Source organism: Psammomys obesus, unplaced genomic scaffold (genome assembly GCF_907164565.1).
Source record: "Psammomys obesus unplaced genomic scaffold, mPsaObe1.curated_primary_1811, whole genome shotgun sequence".
NCBI lineage: Eukaryota > Metazoa > Chordata > Mammalia > Rodentia > Muridae > Psammomys > Psammomys obesus.
Window position 1 is genome coordinate 11,886,376 of NW_026592510.1, and position 27,074 is coordinate 11,913,449.

The 27,074-nt window shown below is 47.4% G+C and overlaps 1 protein-coding gene across 4 annotated transcripts in view; it reads right to left on the minus strand.

Annotated features, from left to right (window-relative positions):
- Kank1 (KN motif and ankyrin repeat domains 1) overlaps positions 1 to 27,074 on the minus strand; it is a 186,884-nt gene that overhangs the window by 16,791 nt on the left and 143,019 nt on the right. For 2 of the 4 annotated variants that reach the window (XM_055613875.1, XM_055613873.1), the window contains exons 1-2: positions 8,482 to 8,758; positions 3,654 to 6,338 (exon numbers count right to left, since the gene is read on the minus strand). In XM_055613875.1, coding sequence (XP_055469850.1) covers positions 3,654 to 6,338; positions 8,482 to 8,605 — 2,809 coding nt within the window. In that variant the 5' untranslated portion in view covers positions 8,606 to 8,758. Of the gene's footprint in view, positions 1 to 3,653; positions 6,339 to 8,481; positions 8,759 to 27,074 lie in introns of those variants that run through there. The other 2 variants (XM_055613874.1, XM_055613876.1) reach the window with 1 other exon arrangement.

Sequence of the window (27,074 nt, forward strand, 5' to 3'; positions counted from 1 at the left end):
TGTGTGTGTGTGTGTGTGTGTGTGTGTGTGTGTGTGTGTGTGTGTGTCACAGTGCACACCTGGAAGGATGCAGTAAAAGGCCAGTCTGATCCATCCAGTGAGGGTTTGTCAAGAGAAGCAGGGAGTGAACTCATTTCCTCTGGCCGTTTTTAACTGTATTGGAGAAACACAACTACTCATCACCAAGTTCTGCTGTGTCAAAGCTATGAACACACTGTCCCTCAAATCCCGGGAGAATGCTCATGGCCACTTAAGTAAGAAAATATACGGGGGGAAATAGCAGGATTTGGGATTCAAATTTTGTTAGAAAAAGAAAGCATGTTTCTAAGACACAAGCTACATAAAAATGTTAGTCGGACAGGCATAATAATTTGTGTGTGTGTGTGTGAATTCACAAGATACAATTATGAACATAAAAATTTGAGATTAAGCTGGGCAATGGTGGTACAAGCCTTTAATTCCACCACTGCAGGAGGCAGAGGCAGGTGGTACTTCCAGGCCAGTGCAGTTGACAGAGTGAGGCCTAGGGCAGCCAGGGCTACACAGAGAAACCCTGCCTCAAAAGACTCTTTTTTTTTTTTTTTTTTTTTTTTTTGAGATTACAAGGGGAGGAGGCTAATGAGATGACTCAGTGAGTGTCGTCCCCCCACCCCCCAGACAGGGTTCCAGGACAGCCAGCCCTTGCTGTCCTGGAACTCATTTTGTAGACCAGACTATCCTCAAACTCTGCCCCCTGAGCGCTTGGATTAAAGGTGTGCATCACCACAGCCCAGCAAGATAGTAAACAGTGCTCTTGAGGACATGGTTCAATTCCCAGCACCTACATGGTGGCTCACAAACATTTATAATTCTAGGTTCTGGGGATGTGATGCTCCTTCTGACCTTTGCAGGAACCACTCATATTCAGGCAAAACACACATTCAAAACAAAAAAGTAAAAATTAAAAAAAAAAAAAAAAAAAAAAGCAATCAAAGGTTATTCCCATAAGCTTTGCTTGGCAACTTTTCTTAATGAATCCATTTCTGGAAGAGCTAAGACAGCAGAGGCAGCAACTTTCAGCACTGATGCTCCGTGCTGTGGACTACGCCAAGCTCCCCTCTTCCACTCCCTGACTCTTCATTACAACCGTGTGAAGGCACAAAGACAGCAGACAGAATCCGGACTCAGACTGCCTGAGGACTACTGATACTCAGGCCTGTCAGAACCAATTCCTTATTATTGTTATTACTTTTTTATTTATTTATTTAATTTTTTGAGGATATGCTTGTACAAACTAATGCCTTTCGGCAGTGACATGCATTCTGCACTCTGTGAGCGATACTCTGGATTATAAGTCACTGTGATCCAGTGTCCTGTGACACTTCCTTACACATGGCTTGCAGACAGTAAGAATGCTGCCACCAGGCTGGGTGGCGGCGGCACACCTTTAATCCCAGCACTTGGGAGGCCGATGCAGATGGGTCTCTGTGAGGCCAGCCCGGTCTACAGCGTGAGTTCCAGGACAGCCAAGGCTACACAGGGAAACCCTGTCTCAGAACAAATAAAAGACTGCTACTACCCTTCCTGTAGCAAGCTGCCTAAATTTTCAGTCCACATATGCAGTCGCCCAACGTGGAGTAAATTCTTGATCTAATTCCTTTCTTGTCAGACCTTGGTTACAATATGTATGTGGCATGAGTTATAGACAGTCTTTAAGATTGCGCTCTCGTGTGCTCTGACAGGGGTTGCCACTCTAACTAACCACCTGCTCCCGACGGCATTTTCTCCTTTTGTTCCCAGCTGCCACAGATCTCCTGTGTATTCGATGGTTTATTAGGTGTTCATTGCAGGGTCGGAGCTACTTGCCAATGTATGGAATCACAGCATAACTGGACACAGCCCCAAACACATCATGTTAGTCAAATAAAACATTCCCCAGCCTCTGTGCTCAGGAGGCCACACAAACTGGTCCAGGGGTACAGTGCAGTATTCTTGACAAGAGTGTGAAATAGTAATTCTAGTTTTGGGAGGAAGGCAGTCAGGCTGGGAAAAACATGTTTTCATAATCCCGCCTGCCACCTGTGTCTGAGGTGATGAAGAAGTCTATTCTGACATCATGATTTTTTTTTTAAAAGATGAGAAGGCAGATGTTAGCCCACATTATAAGTCTAATCCTGTTTATTCTAGAATAACTCCTCTGTATATTTGAGTCTCTGAATTCTAAAAGGTAAAACCACATAAGTATCAGTTGTCATATTTTTCTTTCACAATAAACTTGGTCCTAGTGCACAGATACTAAAAACTAATAATCACCGTGATTTAAAAGCATAAACCTAGGAAGATACAGATAGGGTATCTGCTAGTCTACTTTCATGGCTGTCCTTTCTGGACATAAAGAGGCACAATGAGACTTCTTTGGGTGTCTTACTAAAATCTATAGCCCCCAAACTACCTTAATGAGCACGCTTCTTTCTAAGTAATGCTAGTTCATGAGAACTACAGAACCAGGGAATGGGAGCCTGGGATTGTGCCCAGGCCTATTGGGCACTGTGTACTGTCAGAGTTCCAAGGAAAGTCATTTCAACGAGTCTCTTGGGAAGATGCTACACCCAAACATATTCCAGGGTGATTGCTCAATGACAGGCTTCAAGTTGAAGAAAAACAGACAAGCAGGAATCTCAAGGGATGTGAGAAGGGTATGAGTGCATGTACTGATCATCATGAGCAAAGGAAAAAGACCCCTGTTGTCAGCTCTTGCTTATGGGTCCCTCATCTCAAAAGCATACCTTCCACTCCAGACACTTCACTCCCTGTCCCCATAACTGGAGGCAGAGCTTAGATAACGCGTGCTACTTCCTGACCTAACACTCTTGCCTATGGCCTGGTGACCCAGCAGGGAGGCACGCTGTTTGAACTCCCTAAGCTATCCTCAGAGCCTGTGCCTGTGCTGAGATGAAGTGGTAATTCAAAGGTTACTTGCCATCTTAATAAGTCGATGAAGTGTCTGCCCTCTCATAAAATGTTAACAGAGAACATTTCCCTCTAGAATTTTTAATTGGTCATTTACTGACAATTACTCGTATAAACAATACAGGAGTTTTTAAAGCAGTTCTGTATAAAATGAGCAAATGCATAACCAGAAGACAGACATGAAGCATTTTATAATTCCTCAGAGGACACCCCCAGGTGTAGCCAGGCCTCGTGGACCTGCTTCCTTCTGTTGTCCTGAAGCCAGAGGCCAAAGGAGTTACGAGATACTGAGGATCAGCAAGGCTGCTGATCCAGGCTCTTGGTTTGCATTCAGCTCATTACCATCCTGAAGCTTTCTCCATGTCTCCAAAGAATGGTGCCAGCAGCTAAAACCAAAAAGGGCCTTACTTCCTAGAAAGACATTCTCCTCATCTTTCTTAAGGTTTGAAAGTGTTCCCAACAATTCATGAGGTAGAAAATGTATCCCTCTGCCCCCATGAACGGACTGATGTCACCATCCTGGCAATGAGTCTATTCTTGCTCCATCTCACCATAATTTTTTTACATACCCTTTGCTACAACAGAGCAAAATGGACCTTGCTGAAAGTTGGTGCCATGCTTTGGACTTCCTATTCAGAGCCTCAGGCTACGAAGTTTCCCCACGTATAAGTTTCCCCACGTTCTCATTCTCAGGTCCCACCTACCTGTGATTTTACCCAGACTGTTTTTCTGGAAGTCGGGGTTCCTGAGCTCTTCCGTGCTTGCAGACTTCATGACGGAATTGATGGATGACAGGGTGCTGATGAGCTGCGAATTGAGGGAGCCAATCTGTGAATGAGGCTCCCCAAAAGCCTCCGCCAGCTCACTGTAGTTCTCAGCCAGCAATGTCTGTTGCTCTGCCAGCAGCTTCTGCACGCGCTCGATGTAGTGATTCAAGCCAGTCATCATTCCAGGTGCGACCTGAGGCTGAGGGGGCTCCTCCGGTAGATCCCCTACTGGCTCGTGCCCAACACCCACGCTCCTTCTGCTGCCCATCAGTCCCGCGGTCAGCTGCGGAGGCCCACACGCTATGGTCCTCATTTTGAGACCAACCAGATAGCTGTCGTGGATATTTATCTGTCCCACACCCGACTCTTTGGTCTTCACAGCAGATGGCTTGTCAAACTCAGAAGAGCCAGACAGCACTGTCCCAACACCAACAGACCGAGTCTTAGCAGAGGGGTTGATGTCTTTGACCCGGCCTTCTCCTATGGCCACCGTTCGCATCTCCACTGTCTGGGTGCTGGTCTGTTTCTCCAGAGTGCTGAGGAAAGTGTTGGTGCAGGACTCCACCAGGGTGGCCGCCTCCGTATTAGTGCCCTGGTCCACCTGCTCCAGATTGGTGCTGGTGTGCTGGTTTGTGGTATGAGGCACCGCCATGACAGCAGCTTCCTCCCGGCCTAGAGCCTCTGTGTTCATGCTTCGTGAGGTGCACTCCTTGGGAAAGCAGACAATCACGTCAATGGAGCAATCTCCACAGCCAATGGACCGCACGTCTTTGAGGTTCAAGTTTGTCTTGAGGAGTGTTAGGTCACTCCCAGAAGCCTCTGTGTTGCTGCCTGTTTCACAGACGCTGACTTCCACCCCCACGCTCCGGTCACAAGTCTCCACAGACCTCCCTATGCATCGGTCATGCATTCCCACCCTTTCCTTCACTACCCACCAATTCATGGGCAGCTCAGGCCCCACGGTTTGATTCTTGCGGTCAGGATGGCAGGAGGTGCTCACACTGCTTGTCTGCACAGAGGTCCCAACACACGAATCCACTGTGTCCACATGACTGCCAACCATTTGGTCTCTGGTTGGCACCACGGCCTCCACCACCTTGCTGACGACAAGGGGCTGGGCCATTGTGGCCTTGTCAACTTTCTTCCTGGATCCAGCAGCCTGTAGTTCTTGCTTGAGCTTAGTCATCTCCCGGTCATGGGTCGTTTCTTTAAGCTGTACTTCCAGGCGGTAAATCTTTTCCTTTAAGGCCTCTATGGTCTGCTGCTGTAGCTCAATCTCTTTGTCAGCCTCAGTAATAACCCCGAGCATGGCTTCTGTCACGCTGATGCCAAAATTCCTTGTCTCGGTGACTGTCCCCACAGCCGTATCCTTGCAGGACCTGAAGTCTCTGTGGTACACAACAATGTCATTCATGTTCTCATCGCTACCCACAGCCACAGACTTGCACTCCCGAGACGGGCACTGCCCATTCTCCCTGAGCTCTGAGGCGGCCTCACAGCTGCTGTCCTGAATCTTCTGCTCCAGCGCCTGCATGTCGGCCGTGAGCTGCCGGAACTCCTTGATCCTCAGGGTGCTCTGCTCCACGCTCTCCATCTCTTCCTCTTCATAGTCAATGTATAATTCCCCGCCACCGCCACCCCTTCGGGCTCGGGAGAGCAGCTCCAGCTGGGACGCGTTGCCTGCACTGTAGGAGCGCTTCCTCACACCACACAAGTCGTTCTGGGACGCGGCCCTCTGGTTTTTCAGCTGCGAGGCCAACTGCCTTTTCTCTTCTTGCAAGACAGAGATCTTAACCTGGAGCACGGGGATGGTTCTCACCTGCTCCTCAAGTTCCTTCAGGCGTTTCAAGGCGATGGCCATCTGTTCTCGGATGTGCTGCAGGTGCGTGGGGCTCACGTTGGTCACTGGGGTGGAGATCCCTGAACTGAGTGGGCTGTGCCGGATGGAGCTCCCGATGGAGGACGTGGTGGGAGCTGCTGGGACACAGCTGTTGAAATCCCCATTGCCCTGATAGCCGTTCTGAAGCTGGTGCATGGCAGGGTTGTGATTAGCAGAACCCATAAAGGATGGGAGGGAGCTCGTGGAGCCCATGCCCCCAAAACTGGCCAGCCTGGGCCTTCTGAAGTCACCCGGTGCCATCTGCATGGTGAGTCTCTCCTGCTCGAGCCTTCTCCTGGTCTCCATCAACGTCTTGGTGACATGAAGGTTGTGCTTTGGGAGTTGGGGTGAGGGAGGGGGCAGCAGCTGTCGATTTTCTGGGATGGCAAAAGTAGATGAGTTCTCTAGGGGGGCAGGTGGCCGTGGGATCGGGGTTGACGTAACGTGGCTCCTGGCTAGGAGGAAGCTGGGGTACTGCTTGCTGTCATCACTGTTGGAGGACGACAGGGATTCAGTGGAAGTCCACACACCTTGAGGACCAGGTGGGGCCCTGACTTCTGGACATGGTGCCGATGGTTTTCGCCTCTTCTGGATGTTCAGTTTCTTGATCGTATTTCCCTTCTGAATGTCATCCACGTATTTGACGAAATCCAAATCTAGCTGAAAACCATACGGGGTTTCCACAAAATATGGGTCTTTCTGTTCCTTGTTATGGTCTCCATTCAGAACTTCATCTGCTTTTTCTAAGAGAGAGAAGGAAACGACACACACATTACATATCTATATTCCTATTACATGTTCATACTAAAAAAAGAACAATTATTTGTGGAGTGTAGCACAAGCTAGTCTGATTTAAGAGTTGTTTGTCCCATATTCTTTTTTTTTTTTTTGGTTTTTCAAGACAGAGTTTCTCTGTGTAGCCCTGGCTGTCCTAGATTCAATTTGTAGACCTGGCTGACCTTGAATTCACAGGATCCGCCTGCCTCTGCCTCCCAAGTGCTGAGTCCTATTTTCTGAACTTCAACTCTCTGAATGAAGTTGGAGACACTTCCCATCACCATGGGACAAGTCTGAGTCCTAGGTACTGGGGAGACTGAAGCAGGAGGAGACTAAGTTCAAGGCCAATTTGGCAACTGAAAGAGATCTTACTTCAAAATAAACAGTAAAGACGGCTATGGATGTAGCTCAATAGTAGAGCAATCCACAGTACTAAGCATCCCTCAATTAATAAAAGGACATTTAAGTATTCAACTCATAATATTATGAAACAATAGCCTTGAAAGCCAAACAGACTACATTAGTGCTAAAAGCCTTACAACATGGCTGTGTGGATTTCATTTGTCTTCCACAGTTCTTTGAAGGAAAAGAGGGCAGTTACTAAGATTCCTACCTTTGGCAGTGTCCACTAAGTCCCAAAATGCACTAAGTCAGCAGACTAAGAGAATGGGTCATGGCAGAAGCACGGAGCCAGAGATGTCAGTGTGAATGCGTGCGTATGGTGTGTACATTTTTCTGTCGGTCTGGTAGTCATTCTTTCCGGTGGCCAAGAACCACCCAGGGTCTGACTGTCTCCAAATGATTCCATTTTGCCCTAACCCTTTCTTCCTTCCAGGCTGGGGAGACACAGAACAGGGCAAGTTCTCTGGTAGCCAGGGTGCAAGAGTACAGTCAGAGGACAGACTTTTGCCTACTGCTCGGTTTCTTTCCCTACTTAAAACTGCCTCCCAACTGGAGCCAAGTTTTCTCCACTCTGCCCTGTTTTGCTTCCTGACATAACATTTACTAACTCACAAATACCCGGCTTTGTAGTCATAAGCAATCCAAACAGGTCTGAATGGAAGTAAGAGCACCAGACCCCAACTTTGGGGTCATGTGGTATTCAGTAAATGCTACTTCTGGCTAAACCAAACATAAGGAAGAAAAAAAAAAAAAGAAAGAAAAACACAAGAACCTTTCAAAGCATAGAACTTGTTGCTGATCTGAACCATGCATTTCAAATTTGAAAGCAAGGCCGTTGTTTGTTTAAACTGTAGGATTAGGTCATATGTTTTCCTATAGCCACACTGAGAAGGCCTGCACTTTCAGGACTATGGAAAGGACCAAAAGCTAGGAGTGAACATGAGAGCCATCTGTCCCCCCCCCCCCCCCCCCGCCCCAGTCCTGGTTATCCCCCTGCCTACACTATTGTCCGGCCCAAAAATCTGAAGCAAATTTAGGCTGCTGCCTGTCCTCCCAGCCCTCAACACTGCTCCATAGTACAGCTGGTGGGGAATGACCCCCTTTGCCTCTACATTTTTCTCTCTTTTGAAACTTTGAAAAGTTTAGAAGGATTGCCAAGCAGGAATAAAAATGGGCACACTTTCACACGTTCTCATCCTGCCCCCCCCCCCCCCCCCACAACCATTTCCTATACACACATAACCCCCAAACCCAAACCCCCAGGGCCGCCGCCACCACAAAAAAGCAGTATTAAAACTACTTAGAGTAAATGTTAAGGAATTCTGTTTAAAATAAGTGCCCCAGCATGAGCGGACCGGGAGCCAGTGCCTGGAAATTTGAGCTCATGCTAACAGAACGTGTCTTCCCTTCTCTCTCCAACTCTACAGGACAGTGAGCTAGCTCAAAATATGCAGCCAGACCTGTTTCCAGAACTGTCTGAAATTCCAGAGGAAGGAAAGAGAAGACAGATCCCACCAACTCCGGGTGTCGGCTGGGGGAGGGGGGAACACTCAAACGGGGCTCACAGTGCGGCGATGGGGGAGGGGAGTTGGGAGGTAGCGGGGAAAGGGCCGGAGCCATCAGCAGGTCGCCCTAACCTCCTAAACACTGGCCCAGGTCCCCCCAGTCCACCCCAGCCCGCGGACCCGCCCTCCCCAGCTCACCTACCGCAGCAGGCCCACAGCAGGACAGCCTCCAGCCGCCGCACCCGAGGCCCAGATTCCGCTCCTCTCCACTTAAGGGAACGCCTGTCAACTCGCGCGCACACCTCCCGGGCCCGCAGGGACACCATAGGCCCAGCGTGCACCAATGAGGGCTCCCGGCGTCCCGCCGCCGTCACCCTCAAGGCACACTCAGCTGTCCGGCATTCCCCCCGTCCCCCCCAGTCTTAATGAAAACAGGAAGCCGCCTTCTTCGGAAAACCTGCGCTCCGCTCCTCGGTGCAGCTCTGCCAGGAGCCCAAATAATGCCGGCAATGTGAGCCTCTCCACTGAGGGCTCAGTCTGCCCCCGGGGGGCCAGACACTTCATCAAAGAGTCAGTGTTCTGGAGGCAGGCCTGGCAAACTCAGCCCGGGTCACCTGAGGAAGGGCAGGGCCACAATTGGCCACTGTTTCCGAGCACTGAAGGGCACTTCTCAACCTGGCTCCTGACAGGTGAGCGCTCACCAAGTCTCCCTCCAACAGCGGAGCCCTTGCCAGCAATCTTAAAAGAAAATTAATGAGACATGCCCTTTAACCAATGCAGAAGAGGCTGAGCGTATTTGCAGGAATATCACTGAGACTTTACAAAGGAAAAAAAAAAATCAAGTCTGAGGCGGTGGCAGCTGGCATGACTTCTACGTCTTTCTTAAAGATGATCCCAGGAAAAGTGAGTGGATTCAGTGTCATGTTTCAGCCCCACTCCCCCAACACACACACACACACACACACACACACACACACACACACACACACCACAGCACATTTTTTGAGCAAAACTTTAACTGTCCTATATTTAGGTACTTCCCAAGCTCAGCTAGTAGAGAACCAAAGGTCTGGGTCAATCTGAATTATCCCCAAGTGGCAGTTTGGACTTCTCCCTTGGAAATCAGGGACAGTTAGAATTTAACCACGGCAGACTTCCTTCCCAAGCACCGCTGGATCTGAACACTGAAAAAGACCCTGGTGCCCATATTTCTTTCTCTAGCAAGAAAACAACAACAACAAAACCAGATAGACACATACACAAACAAGCAGATACCCTCAGTGTCATTTTTTACAATTATCCTGGGTACCAAATATTCTATTATATTGAAATATTAGTCTCACTTAAATATTTTTGTCTTTCTGTCTGTCTGTCTACCTACCTATCTTTTTCTATCTATTTATTTTGGCAGAGTCTCATTACACAGTCCTGGCTGGCTTGGAATTAGCTTTGTAGACCAGGCTAGCCTCCATCTCGGAGATCCATCTGCCTCTGCCTCCCAAGTGTTTGGAAAGGAGGTGTGGCCAACAGCCCCAGGATATAATCTCACTTTTTTAAATCTCCTGATTGCCCTTTCACAAGCACGGGACAGCACACCTGTAGCATTTATAGGGCCCATACTTATTCCTCAGTTTTCTGTACAAGTATGTCTTATCTTTCTTTCATACTATAAACATCCTCAGAGCAATAGATTGAATTTTCAAAAAAAAAAAAAAATCTTCTCTGACTCACACACCAGTTAAGAAGGTGTCAGGAAGAAAGCAGATGTTCAAAACTCCTTTAATGTTTATTTTTAGGGTGTGGAGTTAGGGACAATAACATGGCTGCTTTTTCCTTAGCTCCTGCAGAAGTCACTATTGCTTCAGGAATGTATTGCAGTAAAAATCTAAGCATGCTCAAGTGGGCGGGGTGTGAGCGTGGCAAGGGAGGACAGTTAATATTCCTCTTCCACCACAGATCAACTTATTTCTGCACGAATTAATAGAAAGCAAGTATTTTCCCCAATCTCCTTTTACTGTTAGTATGGCCATAAGAAGACAGTTCATGAAACAGCCCCCACCTCTACCCCTACCCCAACCCGAACCTCCTTCAAGAGACCCACGAATAATCTTTTAAATTCTTTCCTTAATTCCTTCCTCCAATGCAGACATGATGCTAGGATCACTGACCGTTAACTTGGGCCTTGGGTTTACCTGTGGGGACAGAGAGACCAAGTGCTGGAAGGAATCTGGATTAAGGGGCTTTGTGGGTCAAAGGCAGCATTAAAACTCTTGAGGAGCCAACATCTCTGTACTTTTATATGAGAGAAATAAGAAATAACCCTGAATTCTGAGAGATGCAATAGTTTCTATCCATCCTAAATTCTCTTCTCATCCCTAACCCCAAATTGGGGGCTATATCTAAAAAAGAAGAAGATGTTAAATAACCAAACCAAGGAGGTATTACAACAATTAAGCTTTTATTATGAAAATTGGTAAATTCAAGAATAAGGAAGCACAAAACCAATGACTTTTTAGAAAAAAAAAAAATCCATAGCTACGTTATAAGAAGACTTTTTAGCCATCTCAAAACCTTTTTTAGACTAACAGAAATATGTCTGCTTTCACACCGCCAAATCTCCACTGGTTATGTGGAATTCTGAGAGCAACGGCTTCCAACCCTTCTGGAACTGGAGAGCTGCCCAGGTGTTTACGAGAATTTTCTGAATGTTTGGGAAGGCAGTGCTGGAGTCAAACTACCTCCAGCACCCCTCTGTCTTCACTATAGAACGTTTATTGAGAATTTATTGGGTGCAGAAAAATAATCCTATTCTGTTGAAAGAGTGGGGGGAAAGTTTCATAGGAAATAAAAGGAGGTTTGGGCTAGCTGGGAAAATGAATGCCAGCACAGCATGGGTTGAAGCTAGTTCCAAAGGCATGTTATCAACAAGCCAGAAGGTGATACGTGAACAAGTGGCCAAAACAGAATGGGATGCTCTAAAATTGAGTTTTGAACACCAGGTAATTGATGATAAGAATGCCAGAGGAAGGGGGGGGGGGGGGCAGGACTGTGTCCGTGGGAACAGCTTCAGGGCAGGTACGACAGCAGAAGGGTGCAGGTGAGCCCTAGCCCTGGGACCATGAGCAGGGCCTCTGACCCCTGTAGTGTTTAACCACCAACAAGGGGATACAGGATAAAAGGCATCAGCAAATATGTCCTTGACACCTATGTGGGGACTAGACTGACTAGGCAAAGAGAGATTGAATTCAGAGAACCAGATTAAATGGTTTAGGGTCCTTCTTCCTCTTATTTTCTTTCTTAAAGACACTCTTATCATGTCTTTCTCTGGCTGACCTGGAATTGATTACATAAGCCAGTCTGCCCTTGAACTCATAGAGATCTGCCTGCCTTTTTGCTTCCCAAGTACTGGGTTTAAAGGCCTGTGCTGTTACACGGGACAGTCTTAATAGCCACTGGGAAGTTTAGAGCAAAGACAGGCATTCTTAGGTTCAACCTGTAATCAATATTGAGACTAAAGGCTTATTAAAATCTATCATCCATTCATCTTCACCTTTCTGTTGTAGGAGCTGGAGCAACCATGTAAATGAAAGAAATACGGTCTCTGCTCTCACGGAGCTCACAGTCTAGTGCAGATGAGGCACAGAGGAAAAAGAAAATGAGATGCAGAGCAGGAGCGAGGCATTCTCAGCAGCCTTTATGGCAGTGTGTCCGGGTCATTTGGTGGCTTGCGAACAGTGGCCAGCATCTTTTCTGAGCTGGGCTTACAACCAGGAAATCAAAGGTCATAGAGTCCTTTCTTCTTCTTTTCCCTACCCAATCCATCCGGTCTGCAATTAGGGGTAATGAAAAAATAACGTGACAGCCTCAATTAGAGAAAACTCCTCAAGCCAGGACAGACTCCCATGAGTTCAGAGGGAAATCAAAATCAGCGCGCCGGCGATAAGGCCATCCTTTGTGTATATTCATCTCCTGCAAATACCGAACCCCATGAAAAGGGCCCGACTGGGGCCTCAAGAACAGTGTAGCATTTTCTTGTGGCTCTTCTCCCTTCCCCGGTGAATTTGAGCTACAGATACGTTAAAAGCCATGGCGGTTATCTACACTGGGACTACTGACTTGCCAGCAGAGGGTCCTGACGCAGCTTTGTTCTCCATGGAGACACCCGGCAACGTCACAAGGCAGTGAAAGTTGCTACAACTGTTGAGTGGCTTATTGAGTAGAGTCCAGAGATGGTGCTGAATGCCCGGTCTGTCCTCTTTCCCAAGACGGCCTCCGGGCCCCGAATGTCAGTAGTGCCAAAGCTGAGAAGGCCTTGCTGAAGACGGCCAGCAGAGCAAACCACGTTACCCACAGTAACCTCTTAAGCCCTCCATTTCTCAAAGAACTGTAATGCTGTGTGTCAGGGACCAGGTGATCTTTTTAAGGACAGAGTCTTGCTATGTGGCCCTTGGGCATGCAGTTTGCTCTCTGGTCCTCACGCTCAGTGATTCCCTGGCCTCTGCCCTGTGAGTGGTGGTATTACAGATCTGCACAACCAGGCCTGGTTGCCCATCTTTTCAGTCAGTGTGTAGTCACTGTATAAAACAATGGGCTTTGCGATGACATTCTCACGCATGGCCACACACACTCCCCACCCTCTGACTGACTCCTCCTGCCTCTTACTCCCTCCCTTGTGCTCCCTTTTCTAAGGACTTCCTATTTTTACTTTCTTTTCTTTTTCTTAATTTAAAATACGTATATGACAGAAAACATGCAATACATAACTTTCTGAGAAAATGCCACTGTTGAGTAAGACTCATTATTGTTCTAGACTTCTGCCATAATGAACTATTCTTTATTGCGAGCAAAAAGCACTAGACTTTTCCAAAGGAATGTGCCTTGGACTTTTAAATGGACAGGGCTCTGATATTATTACTCTATTAGTCAGAACACAATGACTTCTTTGTTCTACTGCATACTCGTAAGACCAATTACTGAGGGCGCCATGGAGAATAATTACATCCGTGTGCCACAACCTCACACATGCTTACCATGTTTGTTCTCAGCAGACAGTCTCACTGACTGCTGAGGCTAAAGTGTTAATTCCCACCAACATAATTGTCCCCTCTCACAGGAAGCACAGGGACCTGGCCTAAGAGCTGAATCAGCGTGGCCTTACCACAGATTCCCACAGGGACAAGTGGCCGAGTGTGTTATGCCACTGTTGGAAGCATCACTGAAGACCCTGAACCTATGGTCTGGAGGCAGGAAAGAAAGCCATAGCATGAATGAAATCGAAGCAAAGCTCAGGAGGTGAATGCTTCAGCGTTTGAAGGTGTCCGAGTTAGCAAGACAACTCCTCCAGGAAAGGACAGTGGTATAGAGAAAGCAGGAAGTGGAACTGGATCATGCCCTTCAGAACAGGTCTAGCAGGAAGCACTCCTGCAGACAACTGAGCACCAGGTTTTTATAGCCAAGCAAGCACCTTCCTCCCAAAACCAAATCTATAGGAGAAACACTGTTATTTCTTAGAAAACCGCAAGAGAGATGCCAGTCACATGGGTATTCTGCATTCTGCCGTAAAAGAATGTGGGGCAGGTAAGGCATTTTCTTACATTTATCAAAGTTGCTCTGTTTTATTGACTTACTGACTTTTCTTCGTGAGACAGTCTTGATACGTTGCATCCTAAGATAGCCTCAAACTCCGGATCTGCCCAGGTTGCCCATGTGCTGGACAGAGTTAGTTACTTTCAAACCTGCTCTTTTTTCCTCCCAGCTAAAACCCATCCATTTATTCAGCCACACAGAGGTGTGCTGGGCTCTGTTTGAAGAAAGCGGGACTTCTTTTCCCATGGAGTGTATACTGCCTATCTTAATCTTGCCAGTGCCTCCCTACAGCTGTTCTAAATAGCTGTCCAAACACTTCATGAAAGTGAAAGGCTCTTTCAACAGCTTTAAGTACCAGACCCACTGACACTATACGTAGCCTAACAGCAGTTTTACAGTTGGCTTTGTCTACGTGGCTGTGTCTTTCTTTAAATCTTTAGATTTCAAAGGGCTGTGGTGGCACACACCTTTAATCCCAGCACTTGGGAGGCAGAAGCAGGTGGATCTCTGTAAATCTGAGGCCAACCTGGTCTACGGAATGACTTCCAGGACAGCCAGGGCTACACAGAGAAACCCTGTCTCAAAAAAAAAAAAAAAAAAACCAAACCCACACCAGCTAACCAACTAACCAACCACTTCATACTCACCTCCAGGTCTGTAACTACACAAGCCTTCCTTTATACACTGGCTCCACATTTCCCGTTTTCCTACTGGGACTACCCCAGCACTCCATGCGGAGGTCCTCATCTTAGGACGAAGACAGACTTAGTTCTTCACTTAGTAAATATTTATAAAGGAGCCAACAAGTGGCGACCTGCTCCATGCTGAGTAGAACAGCCATGGAAGGAGCCTTCCCTGGGTGGGACTCCCAAACTACAGGAGGCAGACAGGTGCCTGTACAGATTAGCCTAGGAAATGCTGTGGAGGACGGGCAGGGGTAGGGAGTGATCTTTGGGTGGTGATCTTTGGGTGCTGCACCTGAGAGGTTCAGTGGCAGCCGACTGGGTACATGGGGAAGGGATAAGAAACATGCTAGCAGAGGAGGGGGAGAGGACGAGACAAATTTTGGATCCTGACCTGCATTTTGAAGCTATTGGGTGTTTTAAACAAGGGAATGAAAAGGTCCATTTACATTTTAATAAGATTTCTCTGGCTAGTCCCAAGATTATATATTAAAACTCCCTTCTCCATCTTCTGGTAGGCTTCCAAGGGTTTTTTGTACAAGTTTTCTCTTCAGTCTCATAAGTGAGTATTGTCTCCATAACAAGATATAAGTGCGGCCTGATGTTAAACTACCCAAACCTACGCTTTCTATATTTAGGCAGGCTGACTCATTCTGTTGGTGTCCATCTCTACCTCAGCTGAGCTGGAGGATGCACCCTAGGACCAAGGCTGTGACAAGCTCTATCTGCTGCCCCATTCTGCTACTAAAAAGGAGAACAGTTTTCTTTAAGCCAATGACTCATTGCAGAGAAAAAAGGTGGGGGAGGGCTTTCCCCTTCTGGAGGTCGTTAAACAACACTATATCTAATCTGTGAAGGACAGAGGTGGCATGAGTAATGTCAGGAAGCAGGACACTTGGGGAATCTGAGCTCTGATTTAGCACAGGGAGAGGAGGAATGCAGACTTGCCCATTCTTTGAGATTCTGGGAGGGGAACAGCAAGGATTCAAAGCTTCAGTCACAAGGCTGAGCTGGCAGCCAGCCCGAGTCTTTGCACTTTTAACCCTTCCTTGACTTTAATGTCTCCACCCACACCTGACTAGCTGCCTCGTGGAGGGAAAAACTCAACAAATGGGGAAAGACTTCTCCAAAAATGGGACCTTCTCCAAAACACACACACACACACACACACACACACACACACACACACACACACACACACCCAGGAGATGATCTTGCAAGCTGGGTTTGGGGTTGGCCTGCCTTTTGTCCTGAGTGTTCCTTTCTGCCTAGACCTTTCTTTGCGTGACGCTCGCTGTATGAAGGCATCTAAAAGCCACAGCCTGTCAGCAACTGCTATCGACCTCTAACACATTAGCAATTTCAAACCACTGTCAGTGGTCTGCCCGGCTCAGACACTCTTCCGGAATCCCACTTTGAGCATCGAAATAATATAATTAATGATAATAACCAACTGATAAGTATCGTTGAGTCCATAATACTAGAGTAGATTGCCAGTTAATGACCGAGGTAAGGATTATGGGAACAGAAAATTACCATATAGCAACCATCATGGCAGTGGCTGACAGAGACAGGAATGGATGCTAGGGCTGGTGGATGGAATATCTCCTACCAAAGATGAGGATATCGCTGTGGTCTTGGAAAAACCTCACGACAAAACATACTGTCACTCATGAACGGAAGAGGATATTGCTACAGTGAGAAAGCCAACAGTGGCCAAAGCTGCGAAAGGACTCTTTTTAAAATTCTCAAAAGTCACAAAGCAAGGAAACTGTTTCAGACTGACAGAGACTGAAGTATGCAATAATATAAACTCAATTCCTTCCTCCTCCCCTCCCTTCCTTTCCATTTTTAAGGTACATGAATGAAGCCAGCCAGTCGGCACAGAGCCAGGCCAAGGTCCTGACCATGCTTGTTTTGAAACTTTAGCAGTCAGATCTACTCTCTGGTGCATATTTTGGGGACTTTCCCTTTTCTTTGAGGTATTCCTTTTGAGAGCACATTGCATCTCAGTCAGTTCTGCACATTGACCTGTCTGATAGCCCGTTATACCCTTTCTGTGGTGTGAAGTCTTCCACGCTTTAGCCTCAACCCAGCACTTCCCAGCTGTACCCCCTCACCTCGGCATACCAAACAACATTCGCACCCACCTGTGGCTTCTCTCCCCACATAGCCACATTTCCCAGGATTCTACCAACTGCCATCATCCTCGCGCTGTCCCAAGTCAAATGTCTCATCTTCCTCAAAGCCCCACTTAGAGCCTTAGCGGTCCTGCTCTGGGCACAACTGGCCACCTTGTTCCCGTGTGCTCCCAAAGCCTTTGCAGTGTGCGACAGACCACCGTGCTGTGGTCAGCAGGCACGTGGCTTGCACCCCCTACCTCAACAGTAAATGTTTTAGGGAGGTGGGAACTGAGCAGATTTTTTTTTTAAAGTTAAATCCTTCAGTGCCTAGCTAGGCTGGTGCTTATAGAACATGCGTAGTATATGTTGGCATCAAGGTTTCACGCCTTGTGCAGAATCTACTGATGAGTAAATGCGGTAGGGGAAGAGATCGTTTATTATTAAACAGGCACCTGCATCACTGCTGTGAGGATGGGAAGGGATGCTGGGGGGGAGGGGTCCATGCTGCTGCTGCTGCTACTACTAGATAAGTAATGGCCGAATAACCCGGAAATTATGCAGAGCTCTGCTTCTGGTTCCATCAGGACCCCATGAAGTTGTGGCCTGAGATATATGTGATGCTTGTTCAAAACTCAAGGGAATCTGCTAACCTTTATCTCGAGTCCCGAAGCAGGGTATACGCAAGCACATGGATACGCTGGGGTGACGGCTGGGTGCTGGAGAGGCAGAGGGGAGACCCGGCCCAGCACCGATCACGCACAGGAAGGAAGTAAAACAAAAAGTGGGCAGAGACCTTCACTTTTCAAAGTATCCTAGGCTAAAATAAAATGTACTCTTCCCCCGGGGATGCGAAATATCAGAAATGAGCACTCTGCTCTCTCAGGGGAGGTCCTCAAGCAGAGTTGGCACCCGAACCCTGCAACAAAGGGTGCCTATAAACCACCCAGTGTATGTCCACGGTGGCCAGTCAAGCAGGGTCTTCCCAAGCTGAGAAAAGGTATCATTTTCATTTTGTTAAACAAGAACACTAGCTATATATGGTTCTTCATTCATGGTCAAGCAACTGGCAACAGGAACCCAGACACACGCACACATACACACACAAAACTGCTGTGATAATTTATTATTATTTTTTTTTCTTCTTTTGGTTTTTCGAGACAGGGTTCCTCTGTGTAGCCTTGGCTGTCCTGGGCTCACTTTGTAGACCAGGCTGGCCTCGAAGACACAGAGATCCGCCTGCCTCTGGCTCCTTGAGCGCTGGGCTCACAGCTGTGCGCCGCGGCGCCTAGGCTGATGATCTAATAATTCAATGTGTAAAGTGAGTCTACTGCTATCCCATAATTTCTCCAGTCACTCCATGACAGAATAGCTGTTGACTACATGTGCTACAAAAATTCCCCAGCATGGCATGCAAGTGATCAAGTGAAAGTAGAAATTAATTGCAGACCAGGTGAGCTCCAGCTTTGCAGGTGGCCCGCTTTGCAGGCCCTGTTCACCAGCACCTTTCCAGTTGCCTCCTGACCAGCAAGACCGAGCCACTTCCCAAACACAGCAGCCCATTGGCAGCGTCCTTGGTTCTACCCTGGACACGACTTAAAGAGGCCAGAGGTCAGGCAACTGCAGTGAGGAGGGAAGAAAGCAGAAAGGGCCAGCCACTGTTCCTGGGAACAGAGTAGCCTATGTCTTGTTAGCGGGTATGCTGAACGAGGGAGGTGCATGAGAGAGGCAGGTGTCATGTAGCTGGCACAATTGCCCTTTTATCCGGTGTTCGGTGCCAACAACAGATGTAACCACGTCTTGTCAAGAGTCTACAGGCATCTCACTGGCCTGACCCATTCGGCCTGCTCACTAATGCTTACTGTCTAGTTAGAGAATCGGTGCTGAATACAGCCCAGGGTTATCTCCCGCACACAGGAAAGCTGCTTCCCCCCCCCCCCCCCCCCCAGAACTCCACGTCAGGGCCAGAGAGATGATGTGGTAGTTAAGAGCACTTGCTGCTCTTGTAGAGGATCCAGGTTCAATTCCTAGGACCCACTTTGCAGCTCACAGCCATCTGTAACTCCAGCTCTAGGAAATCCTATGTTTTCTTCTGACCTCCTCAGGCACCAGACACATTACATTTTACACAGACATTCATGCATGCAAAATACCCATACTTATAAAATAAACCAAAAGAGAGAGAGGAAAAAAAAGGAAAACCAAACCAAACCACACACAGGCACAAATATAGAAGCACAGCATGGTAAAGCACACCTTTAATCCTTTTTAATCCTAGTACTTGGAGTCAGGGGCAGGCAGATCTCTGAGTTTGAAGCCATCCTGGATATTGAATTCCAGGCCAACAAGGGCTACATAGGGAAACCCTGTCCTAGGAAAACACAAAAAGGAGTTTGGGCAACTTTAAGCATAAATAGGAAACAGGCCAGGTGACAAGGACGATTCTGTGAAAAGCAGACAAGTATCCAAGGTCAGATGACAGAGAAGGCACAGCCTACACTTTTGGGGATGTGTGGGAGAACTCTTGCATGAACCCCAGTGCATACGGAGCTGATATAGGAAACCAGAAACAGACTGAATATATCTGGAACAAACAGGAGTAAAGGCCGAGGAGGTGGCTCTTTGGCTAAGAGGACCAGCTCGTTGGCTTGTCTTGCAGAGGACCTGGGTTCATTTCTCAGGATGGACACAGTAGCTCCCAACCACCTCTAACTCCAGTTCCAGGAAATTCGATGCCCTCTTTTGGCTCTGGTGCACCAGGCCTGTGCATGGTATGCATACACACACAGTTAAAACACTCATACACATAAAATTAAATAAAAAAAATCTTAAAAAAAAAACACGAGGATAAATGTACAAACAGGGACTGCTTAACAACGACACAAGGGAAATCCTGGAGATTTAAGGAAACCATAAACTCAGAAACTCAAGCCTTAAACATCTATGTGAAATGGTCACTAGTGCTACAGCGGCACCGTTGTGTCAAAGCCACAGGCTGAAGGGAACGTTTTCACTGAGCACAGAGACAAGTGCCGAGTTGTTTTCTCCAGCCTGGAATGAAGGCCAATATTTTCATAACGCACAGAGCTCCACTTTGTACCTCAGCGGCGCCACCCACATGTCACGTTCCCCTGTCTTTTTTTGGGCATTCCTACTTACCCACCCAGGAACACAAAAGCTGTCATTTTCAGCAAGACGGGAAGCTAAGCCTCAGCAAACTTCCCCGGTATTAAAGAGACTCCATACACTCACAGGCACGGAGCCCGGGAGCCGCTGCACAGCATTTATTTATACCCATTTGGAATTTCCTGACCAGCCAACAGCCACCGCATCTAATTCCATGACACTGAGCTCCGTGAGACAGCAAAATCACCAATGAATGAAACTGTGTAGCACGGACCTTAACCCAAAACCCAGGCCAAGATGGACCTTTCCCCCTTCCCTCCCGACTCTAAACAAATCACCCTCCCTCTCCGCAACACTGTCCTGGAAATGGAGCTTGTTACCTCTAGGAAGAGAGAAAGGCGGCCAAGGTTTCCTCACTTTTCCCTCTTCCCCAACTCTCTAGTCAGGGGGAGAAAGGTTCCTTGTTAGAATCTGAGCTATCGGGCAGCAGTTGGCTGCTGCGATTTGGTTCAATGCTGTCCCAGCCTGAGCTGGAGACTCCCTGAGGATATTCTTCTTTAATGCAACATGGAATCTGAAGGCTAAAAACACCACATGTAAACTGTAGCCCACCTCCCACCCTTCCCATAACACACAGCTTAGATGAAATGACTTTCAAAGGCTGAGAATTCATTCTGGGACATGTATGTTTGGCTAGGTGCAGGGGCATCGATGGATCTGCTTCTGCTTTTAAAATGAGTAAGCTTGTGCCCCTTTCATGATTTAAGTTCATTGCTGCAAGGAAGGAGGAGGAGGAGGAAGAAGAGAAGGAAGGAAGGCAAGCATTAGTCTTGGCCAAAGTATATAAGGCAGATGTGGCCCTGTGGAAGATTCGCTGATCCCATTGGAGCACAAACAGAAGAAGCTAGTCCCAAACAATACCAAAGATCGGCAGTGATTGGGACTCTGAATATAGCCTACGACCCAAACTAGAGGCAGCTGCAAGGGAAGAGGTGAGGGATGAGTGCTCCAGAGGCCCTGTTCAGCTTCTCTGCTCATCTCAGCCCCCATGCCTGCCCGTGCCGTACCCCTACCCCCAGGCATTAGCCTTTCCATCTCTCCTCCTGCTAGCCTGGACCAGGGCTCTGCGTTTGCTCATCTTCCCAGCAGACATTTTTCAGAGAACCTAAACTTATTACAACCAAAGTCATGGAATTCATTCGGGCATTTAAAAAAAAAAAATAACCAACTGATTCAAAGACAAAAATAATGAGGGCAACATTCCAATGTTGCAGATTTTGAAATATCAAGCCCCCGTGACACTAAGTTCCTTTACTCAACAATACCTCCATTAGGTAAGAGAAGAGCCCCTTTACCACCCTCCATCTCCTGGTTTTGGACTAAAGATGAAAATAAAAACTGACCTTTGATTTACACACTGCAAAGCGAGCCATGATAAATGTGAAGTTTGAGGTCTGGGAAGTACAGAGTTAGGTATCCAGCATCACAGCCCAGGCTTTAAAAGAGGCCCACTGTCCTAAATGCTTTAACACCTGGCATAGAGAAATCGGCTCCAACTTCTTGAATAATAAAATTCTGTATTATTGTCACATTACTTGGTCAAAGCGGAGTATTAATATCACAAAGCTTGTTATTAAGAATTAAACTGAGGGGCTGAGAAGGTGGGCTATACTCTTAAGGTTTGGTTCCCAGCACTAACACTGTGGCTCACAACTGTCTGTGACTCCAGGTCCCGGGAGATCTGATGCCCTCTTCTGGTATCTTTGGGTATTTCACACACATAGGTGAACATACATGCAGGCAAACTACCTACAGACACAAAATAAAATAGTGAAACTAAGCAAAGCATAGGAATATAGTGTTTCTTTATCCTATAAGAACATTCTGCTACATTTTGACAGATGAACTTTGTGTTCCAGTAAGAATATGATTTAGTGTATGAAGCGATGGGTGCTAATTATTTGGCTTCTGTGCCCTGTATCTGATGCTTTGAAGAGGCTCCTGTGTGAGTCTATGAAGGTGAGTTCTGGCAGGACAATAGTTATTGTATGCAAATAGACGTCTAGTCTTTTGTCAGAAGAAGACAGACAGTAGGAAGGGGAAAACCTGAAAAGATGACTTCCACCTGCCCGGAAACCATCCGTCACAAAGCTTCCCACCCAGACCGAATGAAAGGTCCATTTTTCTTCACCCTCTTCAGACAGAAGAGGCAAGAGGGCAAAGAGCTGAGGAAGGTAAAGATTCTCTGAGGCTGTTTCACAGGTGCTCTAAGGTGGGGAATAGCCAGAAAAAGTGGCTCCCAAAGAGGAAGAGACTGCCTGCAGTCTCCAGGCTGCTCTTGTAGCACTTGCCTTTACACCAGGCAGGAGCTTCAGAGAAAACTACAAGCAGATACCCGTGGCCCCTCAGCTCTGCCATTCGATGGTGTCATCATAGCCAGACGGTCTCCTGGTATTCCGCCCTTCAGCAAGAGAGAAGAGCAAAGCTGAGTGCTAAAGTGGACCCATGGTGGCCAGCTCAGGCTGCCTGTCCTCAGGATGCTACTTCCTGCCTCCCTTATTCCGGTCCCCTTCTTGCTTATGCATTTCGCAGAGCCCTCCCAGGCTCACCCCGCAGCAGGAACACACACGCTAGCCGTCATTCTTGCAACAGCCTGCCCACACGCTTCCCACCTGTCCCCACTGCCCACCCTCTGTCACTCGGCCATCATTCACCCACAGATGAAGCACCTCGCCGAGTGCTTTCCCCATCAATGACCTCATTCCTCGCCACGGCAACCCTGCAAAGCAGGAGTTACCACCTCTGCATTTCACACATGAGCTTATGTCACGCACACGCACGGCATCCTCCTGCTGCTGCCTTGACAGTATATTGCATTGCACAATCAGGAACGGTCCACCGTGCAGCTTTTATGAAGGCAAAGAGGGTCTGGGTAAGGGAGCTGGCATTTCTGAAGCACGGGGAAGATAAAGCACAGGCAGATCTTGGTAAAGAAATTTTTTTCCAACTTCAGAAAAAAAAAATCTAACAGACTACAGTCACATTACTATATTAAAACCAAATATTAAACCCCCCCCCCAAAAAAAAAAACCTTGTTCTTAAAGAGTTAAGCTGAGGAAAAGCATCTGACTGTACTGTCTTGATTCTGTAAAAACATCCTGTTAAATTTTACTTGGTCAATATTGTGCTTTAGTAATGATATTTTAGGGACTTGCATTTACTGTTTCTTCTCTGAGTGAGGTTCATAGCTTATTTTTTCTTTGGAAAACCTCTTCTCATTTCCAAGGGCCAGTCAAAACATCAGCTCTGGGAGCTGGAAGTATAACCCAATGGTAGAGGTCTTGCCTAGAATGCCCAAAGCTCTGGGTTCAATACCCAGCACTGAAATAAACACAACTCTCCCTCTCTCATGGCTAGCTTTTATGTCAACTTGACATAGGCAAGTGTCATCAGAGAGGAGGCAACCTCAACTGAGAAAATGCCTCCATAAGACCAGCTGCAGGTGAGCTTGTGGGGCATTTTAATTAGTGATCGATGGGGAAAGGCTTGGTCAATTGTGGGTAGGGCCACCCCTAATCTGGTGGGATCCTGGGTTCTACAGGAAACCAGGCTGAGCAAGCCATAAGGAGCAAGCCAGTAAGCAGCACCCATCCATGGCCTCTTCATCAGCTCCCGCCTCTAGGTTCCTGCCCTGACTTCCCTCAGTGATGGAGAAAGTATAAGTGAAATATACCCATTCTCTCCAAGTTGCTTTTAGTCACAGTGTTTCATCACAGCAACAGAAATCTAACCAAGACACTCCCTCGCCATCTCCCAGTACCCTCTGAGGCTGCTCTTCATCCCCCTTATGCAGTTCTCGCACCGTGGCCCTCAGAGCAGCTTAGCCCTGTCCCTGAGTGGACCCTTTAGATCCTCTGTGTATAAAACCAGAGAGCTCTGTCCTTTCCAGCTTAGATGGTGCTGTCTGAGGTTCCTGCCCTCCTAAGGGAGCAAGACTCGGGGTATTTGTTTCCTTTCAGAGTGTCTGTGAACGCGCCAAGAGCGTAGCCCATGTCCTCGTTTCACAGCCAGGCAGGACGCTGGGCACAGAGAAGTGCCAGGGACTAACTTCTGCTCTGCCATTCAAGGAGCTGGCACCAAGCTTGGAACCTCCCAGAAGTTCTCATCCCCTGGACACCAACAAGCCTCCTCGGGCTGTTGTTGGATGCTGATCTCCACACCCACCATGAATCAGACCTCTTGGGGCCTGGCACAATTTGGGCATCAGCATTGTCAGAGCGCCCCAGATGACTCTATCCTGCAGCCAGGAGCAAGAACCACGCAAAGGCCTCTCTGGCTTCTGAATTAGAGTTAAGACACCCTATAAACAACTCAAGCACCCCCGGGGACCTAGGTCAGTTCAGGTACCTACAGGGTCAAATGTCTGAACTGAAAGGAAAAGGGTGTTTGGGAAACTGGGGGACTCAGGGAGCGCCTGTTCCTTTCTCTGGTGACTGTGTCTTTTGGGACATCCATGTCAGTGTTGCCATATCTCCTGATACTTTTTTTTTTTTTGTCCCTAAAGAAGCTGAAGCAATTGGTATCTATATACAAAATGAAGCCATTTAAAATACCCTGGCAATGAACTAAAATTAAAACAATGGGTTGGAGAAATAGAACGTTACTCCTCCCCCAGTATATCCCAGGGAAGGATACCTAATACTTTTCTCTGTTCCAATTTCACTCCTGTCTGGATCACTTTCCTTTTCTTATCTTTGTCATCCCCTCAGGTTCCACAAGCTCAGGTTGTCCTCATATGTAGCTGAAGATGACCTTGAACTTCTGACCTTGTTTATGGGCACAGCACCGAGAGTGTGGTGCCTCGGCCTCCTGACTGTTGGGATTACAGGCCAGGCTCATTGATCTCTTTAGCTATGTAGCTAAATTTAAATGTGAAAGGTGACCAAATTAATATGCAATAAATTAAATCTTTTTAATTTTGAGTCTATATATATATATATATATATATATATATGTATGTATGTATGTATGTATGTATGTATTTATTTTTTTCTTCAATGGGTTTGCAAGGTGAAAACCACTGTAAATAAGAAGGGAGGCCTTGGGGGTGTAGGTGAGTTGGTAGACTGTTTGCCTATCATATACAAGGCCCAGCAGCACCACACTCGGTGCTGTGCCCATAAACAAGGCTACACAGAAAAACCCTGTCTCAAAAAATCAGAAAACAAAACAAAACAAAACAAAACAAAACAAAACAAAAAGCCCAAGATCAATGGCAAGGATAACAACCAAAACAACACTGTCACATCCTCAACACTCTCTTGGTTTTCTTGCAGAACCACTCCACTGACCAGTGTTCATCTTTAAAGAGACAGGTTGGGAGAACTCACTGGATTCCTTCTAGGGCCTAGGCTGTTTCTGCTGCACTGGGGATTTTCTCCTAACCCTTAAGCATTCAAATCCCTCACTGTACTTTTGCTTCTCCTCTACCCTCAGGCTGATGGTGGGGTGTATGGATCTCTGGTGTCTCTGGAGAATGGTGGGTATGGAAGAAAACAGTGGGTACAGTTCCTTCTCATGGCACCAATGCTCCTCTACCTACTTTTCTCACCATCCACGGGGTGACAGGACTTGCTAAGGATTAGAGGCACTGCACCCTTGTTTCTTCTGTAGGGTGTATATCTGGCTCCACCCTGGGTGTTGGAAGAGGGCTCTCTTACACACCTGGATTAGCAAGACCTGTTCGTGAGACTTAATGTAAGGGCCGACTTTCCCAGGAGGGGCCACCCAGCATGCAACAGGAGAAGGGTGTGTCCTGGCAGCAGAGGGGTGTGGTTCTTCTCAGGAGAGTGATGGAGAAGGGGACCCTATCTCTCTCCTATCTTAAAGGACAAAAAAAGAGAGAGAAGCCTGTTTTGTTATCACCCTTCCCTGAGCAGAGGATTCAGCTGGAGTCTCCAGCTGAATTGAGTTTCCACATGTCCTGCTGTCTCCCCCCCCCCCCATTATTATCCTCACCAGATTAAAGGAATGGGTATGTCTAGCTGATATTTAAAAATCATTGTTTTAGTTGTAGTTTACCTTTTTACTTTTGGCAGCACCAGGGATTGAACCTGGGACATTACAAGCAAAGACTCTACCTCCGCGCCATAGCCCCAGACACCCAAAATCTCCAGCCCAGGTCCCACCCACGGTTGTAAGGAGTTCGCCAAACCAGATTAAATAAGCTTGACCAAAGGAGTCAGTTGGTCCTCTGCCTCCTCCCTCTGGCTGGGTTCTTAACAAGCAGTGAAAAGAACAAAGAAAAGAGGCCATGGGAGCCTGAAAGAACTTTCCAAGTAGCCTCTGAACAGCCTTCCAAGGACAGCCACATTCACTATACTCTCACACACCATTTTGGCCCTCTCTCTGCACCAGAGTTTCACTGATGATGTCACTAAAGCCTGCCATTGAGCAAAAGATGGAGTGAAAGCTGATACTGCAACCTGTGCATCAAGAGGTACAATGGGAGTTGGAGTGTGTGACACAGTGAAAGCCATCTGTTCGGGTCATGGAATCACCCAGAGCACGTGTGAGCCAGCAGCTCAAGGGACTCGGGAAAACAGGCTGGTCAGGACACTCTGGGGCTCGAACCATGTCAGATGGCCAGGCGACAGGGCCCATTTCAGCCCCCCAATCCTGCTTTTTGCTCTGAAGCTTGTGCCCAGTGTAAGCAGAAGAACACAGATGCTCTGAAGGTGTGGCTGGACAGGGGTCTGCTGGACCACAGAGCAAGGGAGACCACAAAGACTATATAACGTGATTCCTGTCCCTTACTGTTCAGTGAAAGCAGGTGGTGGTGATCATTAGATAGGTATGCAAAACACTCTTGGAATTAAGAAAGAGAAGGAAGAAGGAAGGAAGGAAGGAAGGAAGAAAGGAAGGAAGGAAGGAAGGAAGGAAGGAAGGAAGGGAGGAAAAGAAAGAAAGTGGAAGGGCTGGAGATGGCTCAGTGGTGAGGGGCTTTTGCCGCTCTTCCAGAGCACTGGAGTTTGGTTACCAGCACGCATATCAGGCATCTCACAACCACTTGTAACTCCAGCTACAGGGCCTCCAACACCCTCTTCTGGACTTCTAAGGCACCTCTCTGAACTCATATCCACATACCCACAGACATACATAATCAAGCAAAACCAAAACAAAACAACAAGAAAAGAGATGTTGAGAAAAGATTTTGAAAAGGAAAGATGAGTTCCACAGTTTCTACCAATGAATATTGCTGGCAAAGCAGAGTCGCAGGA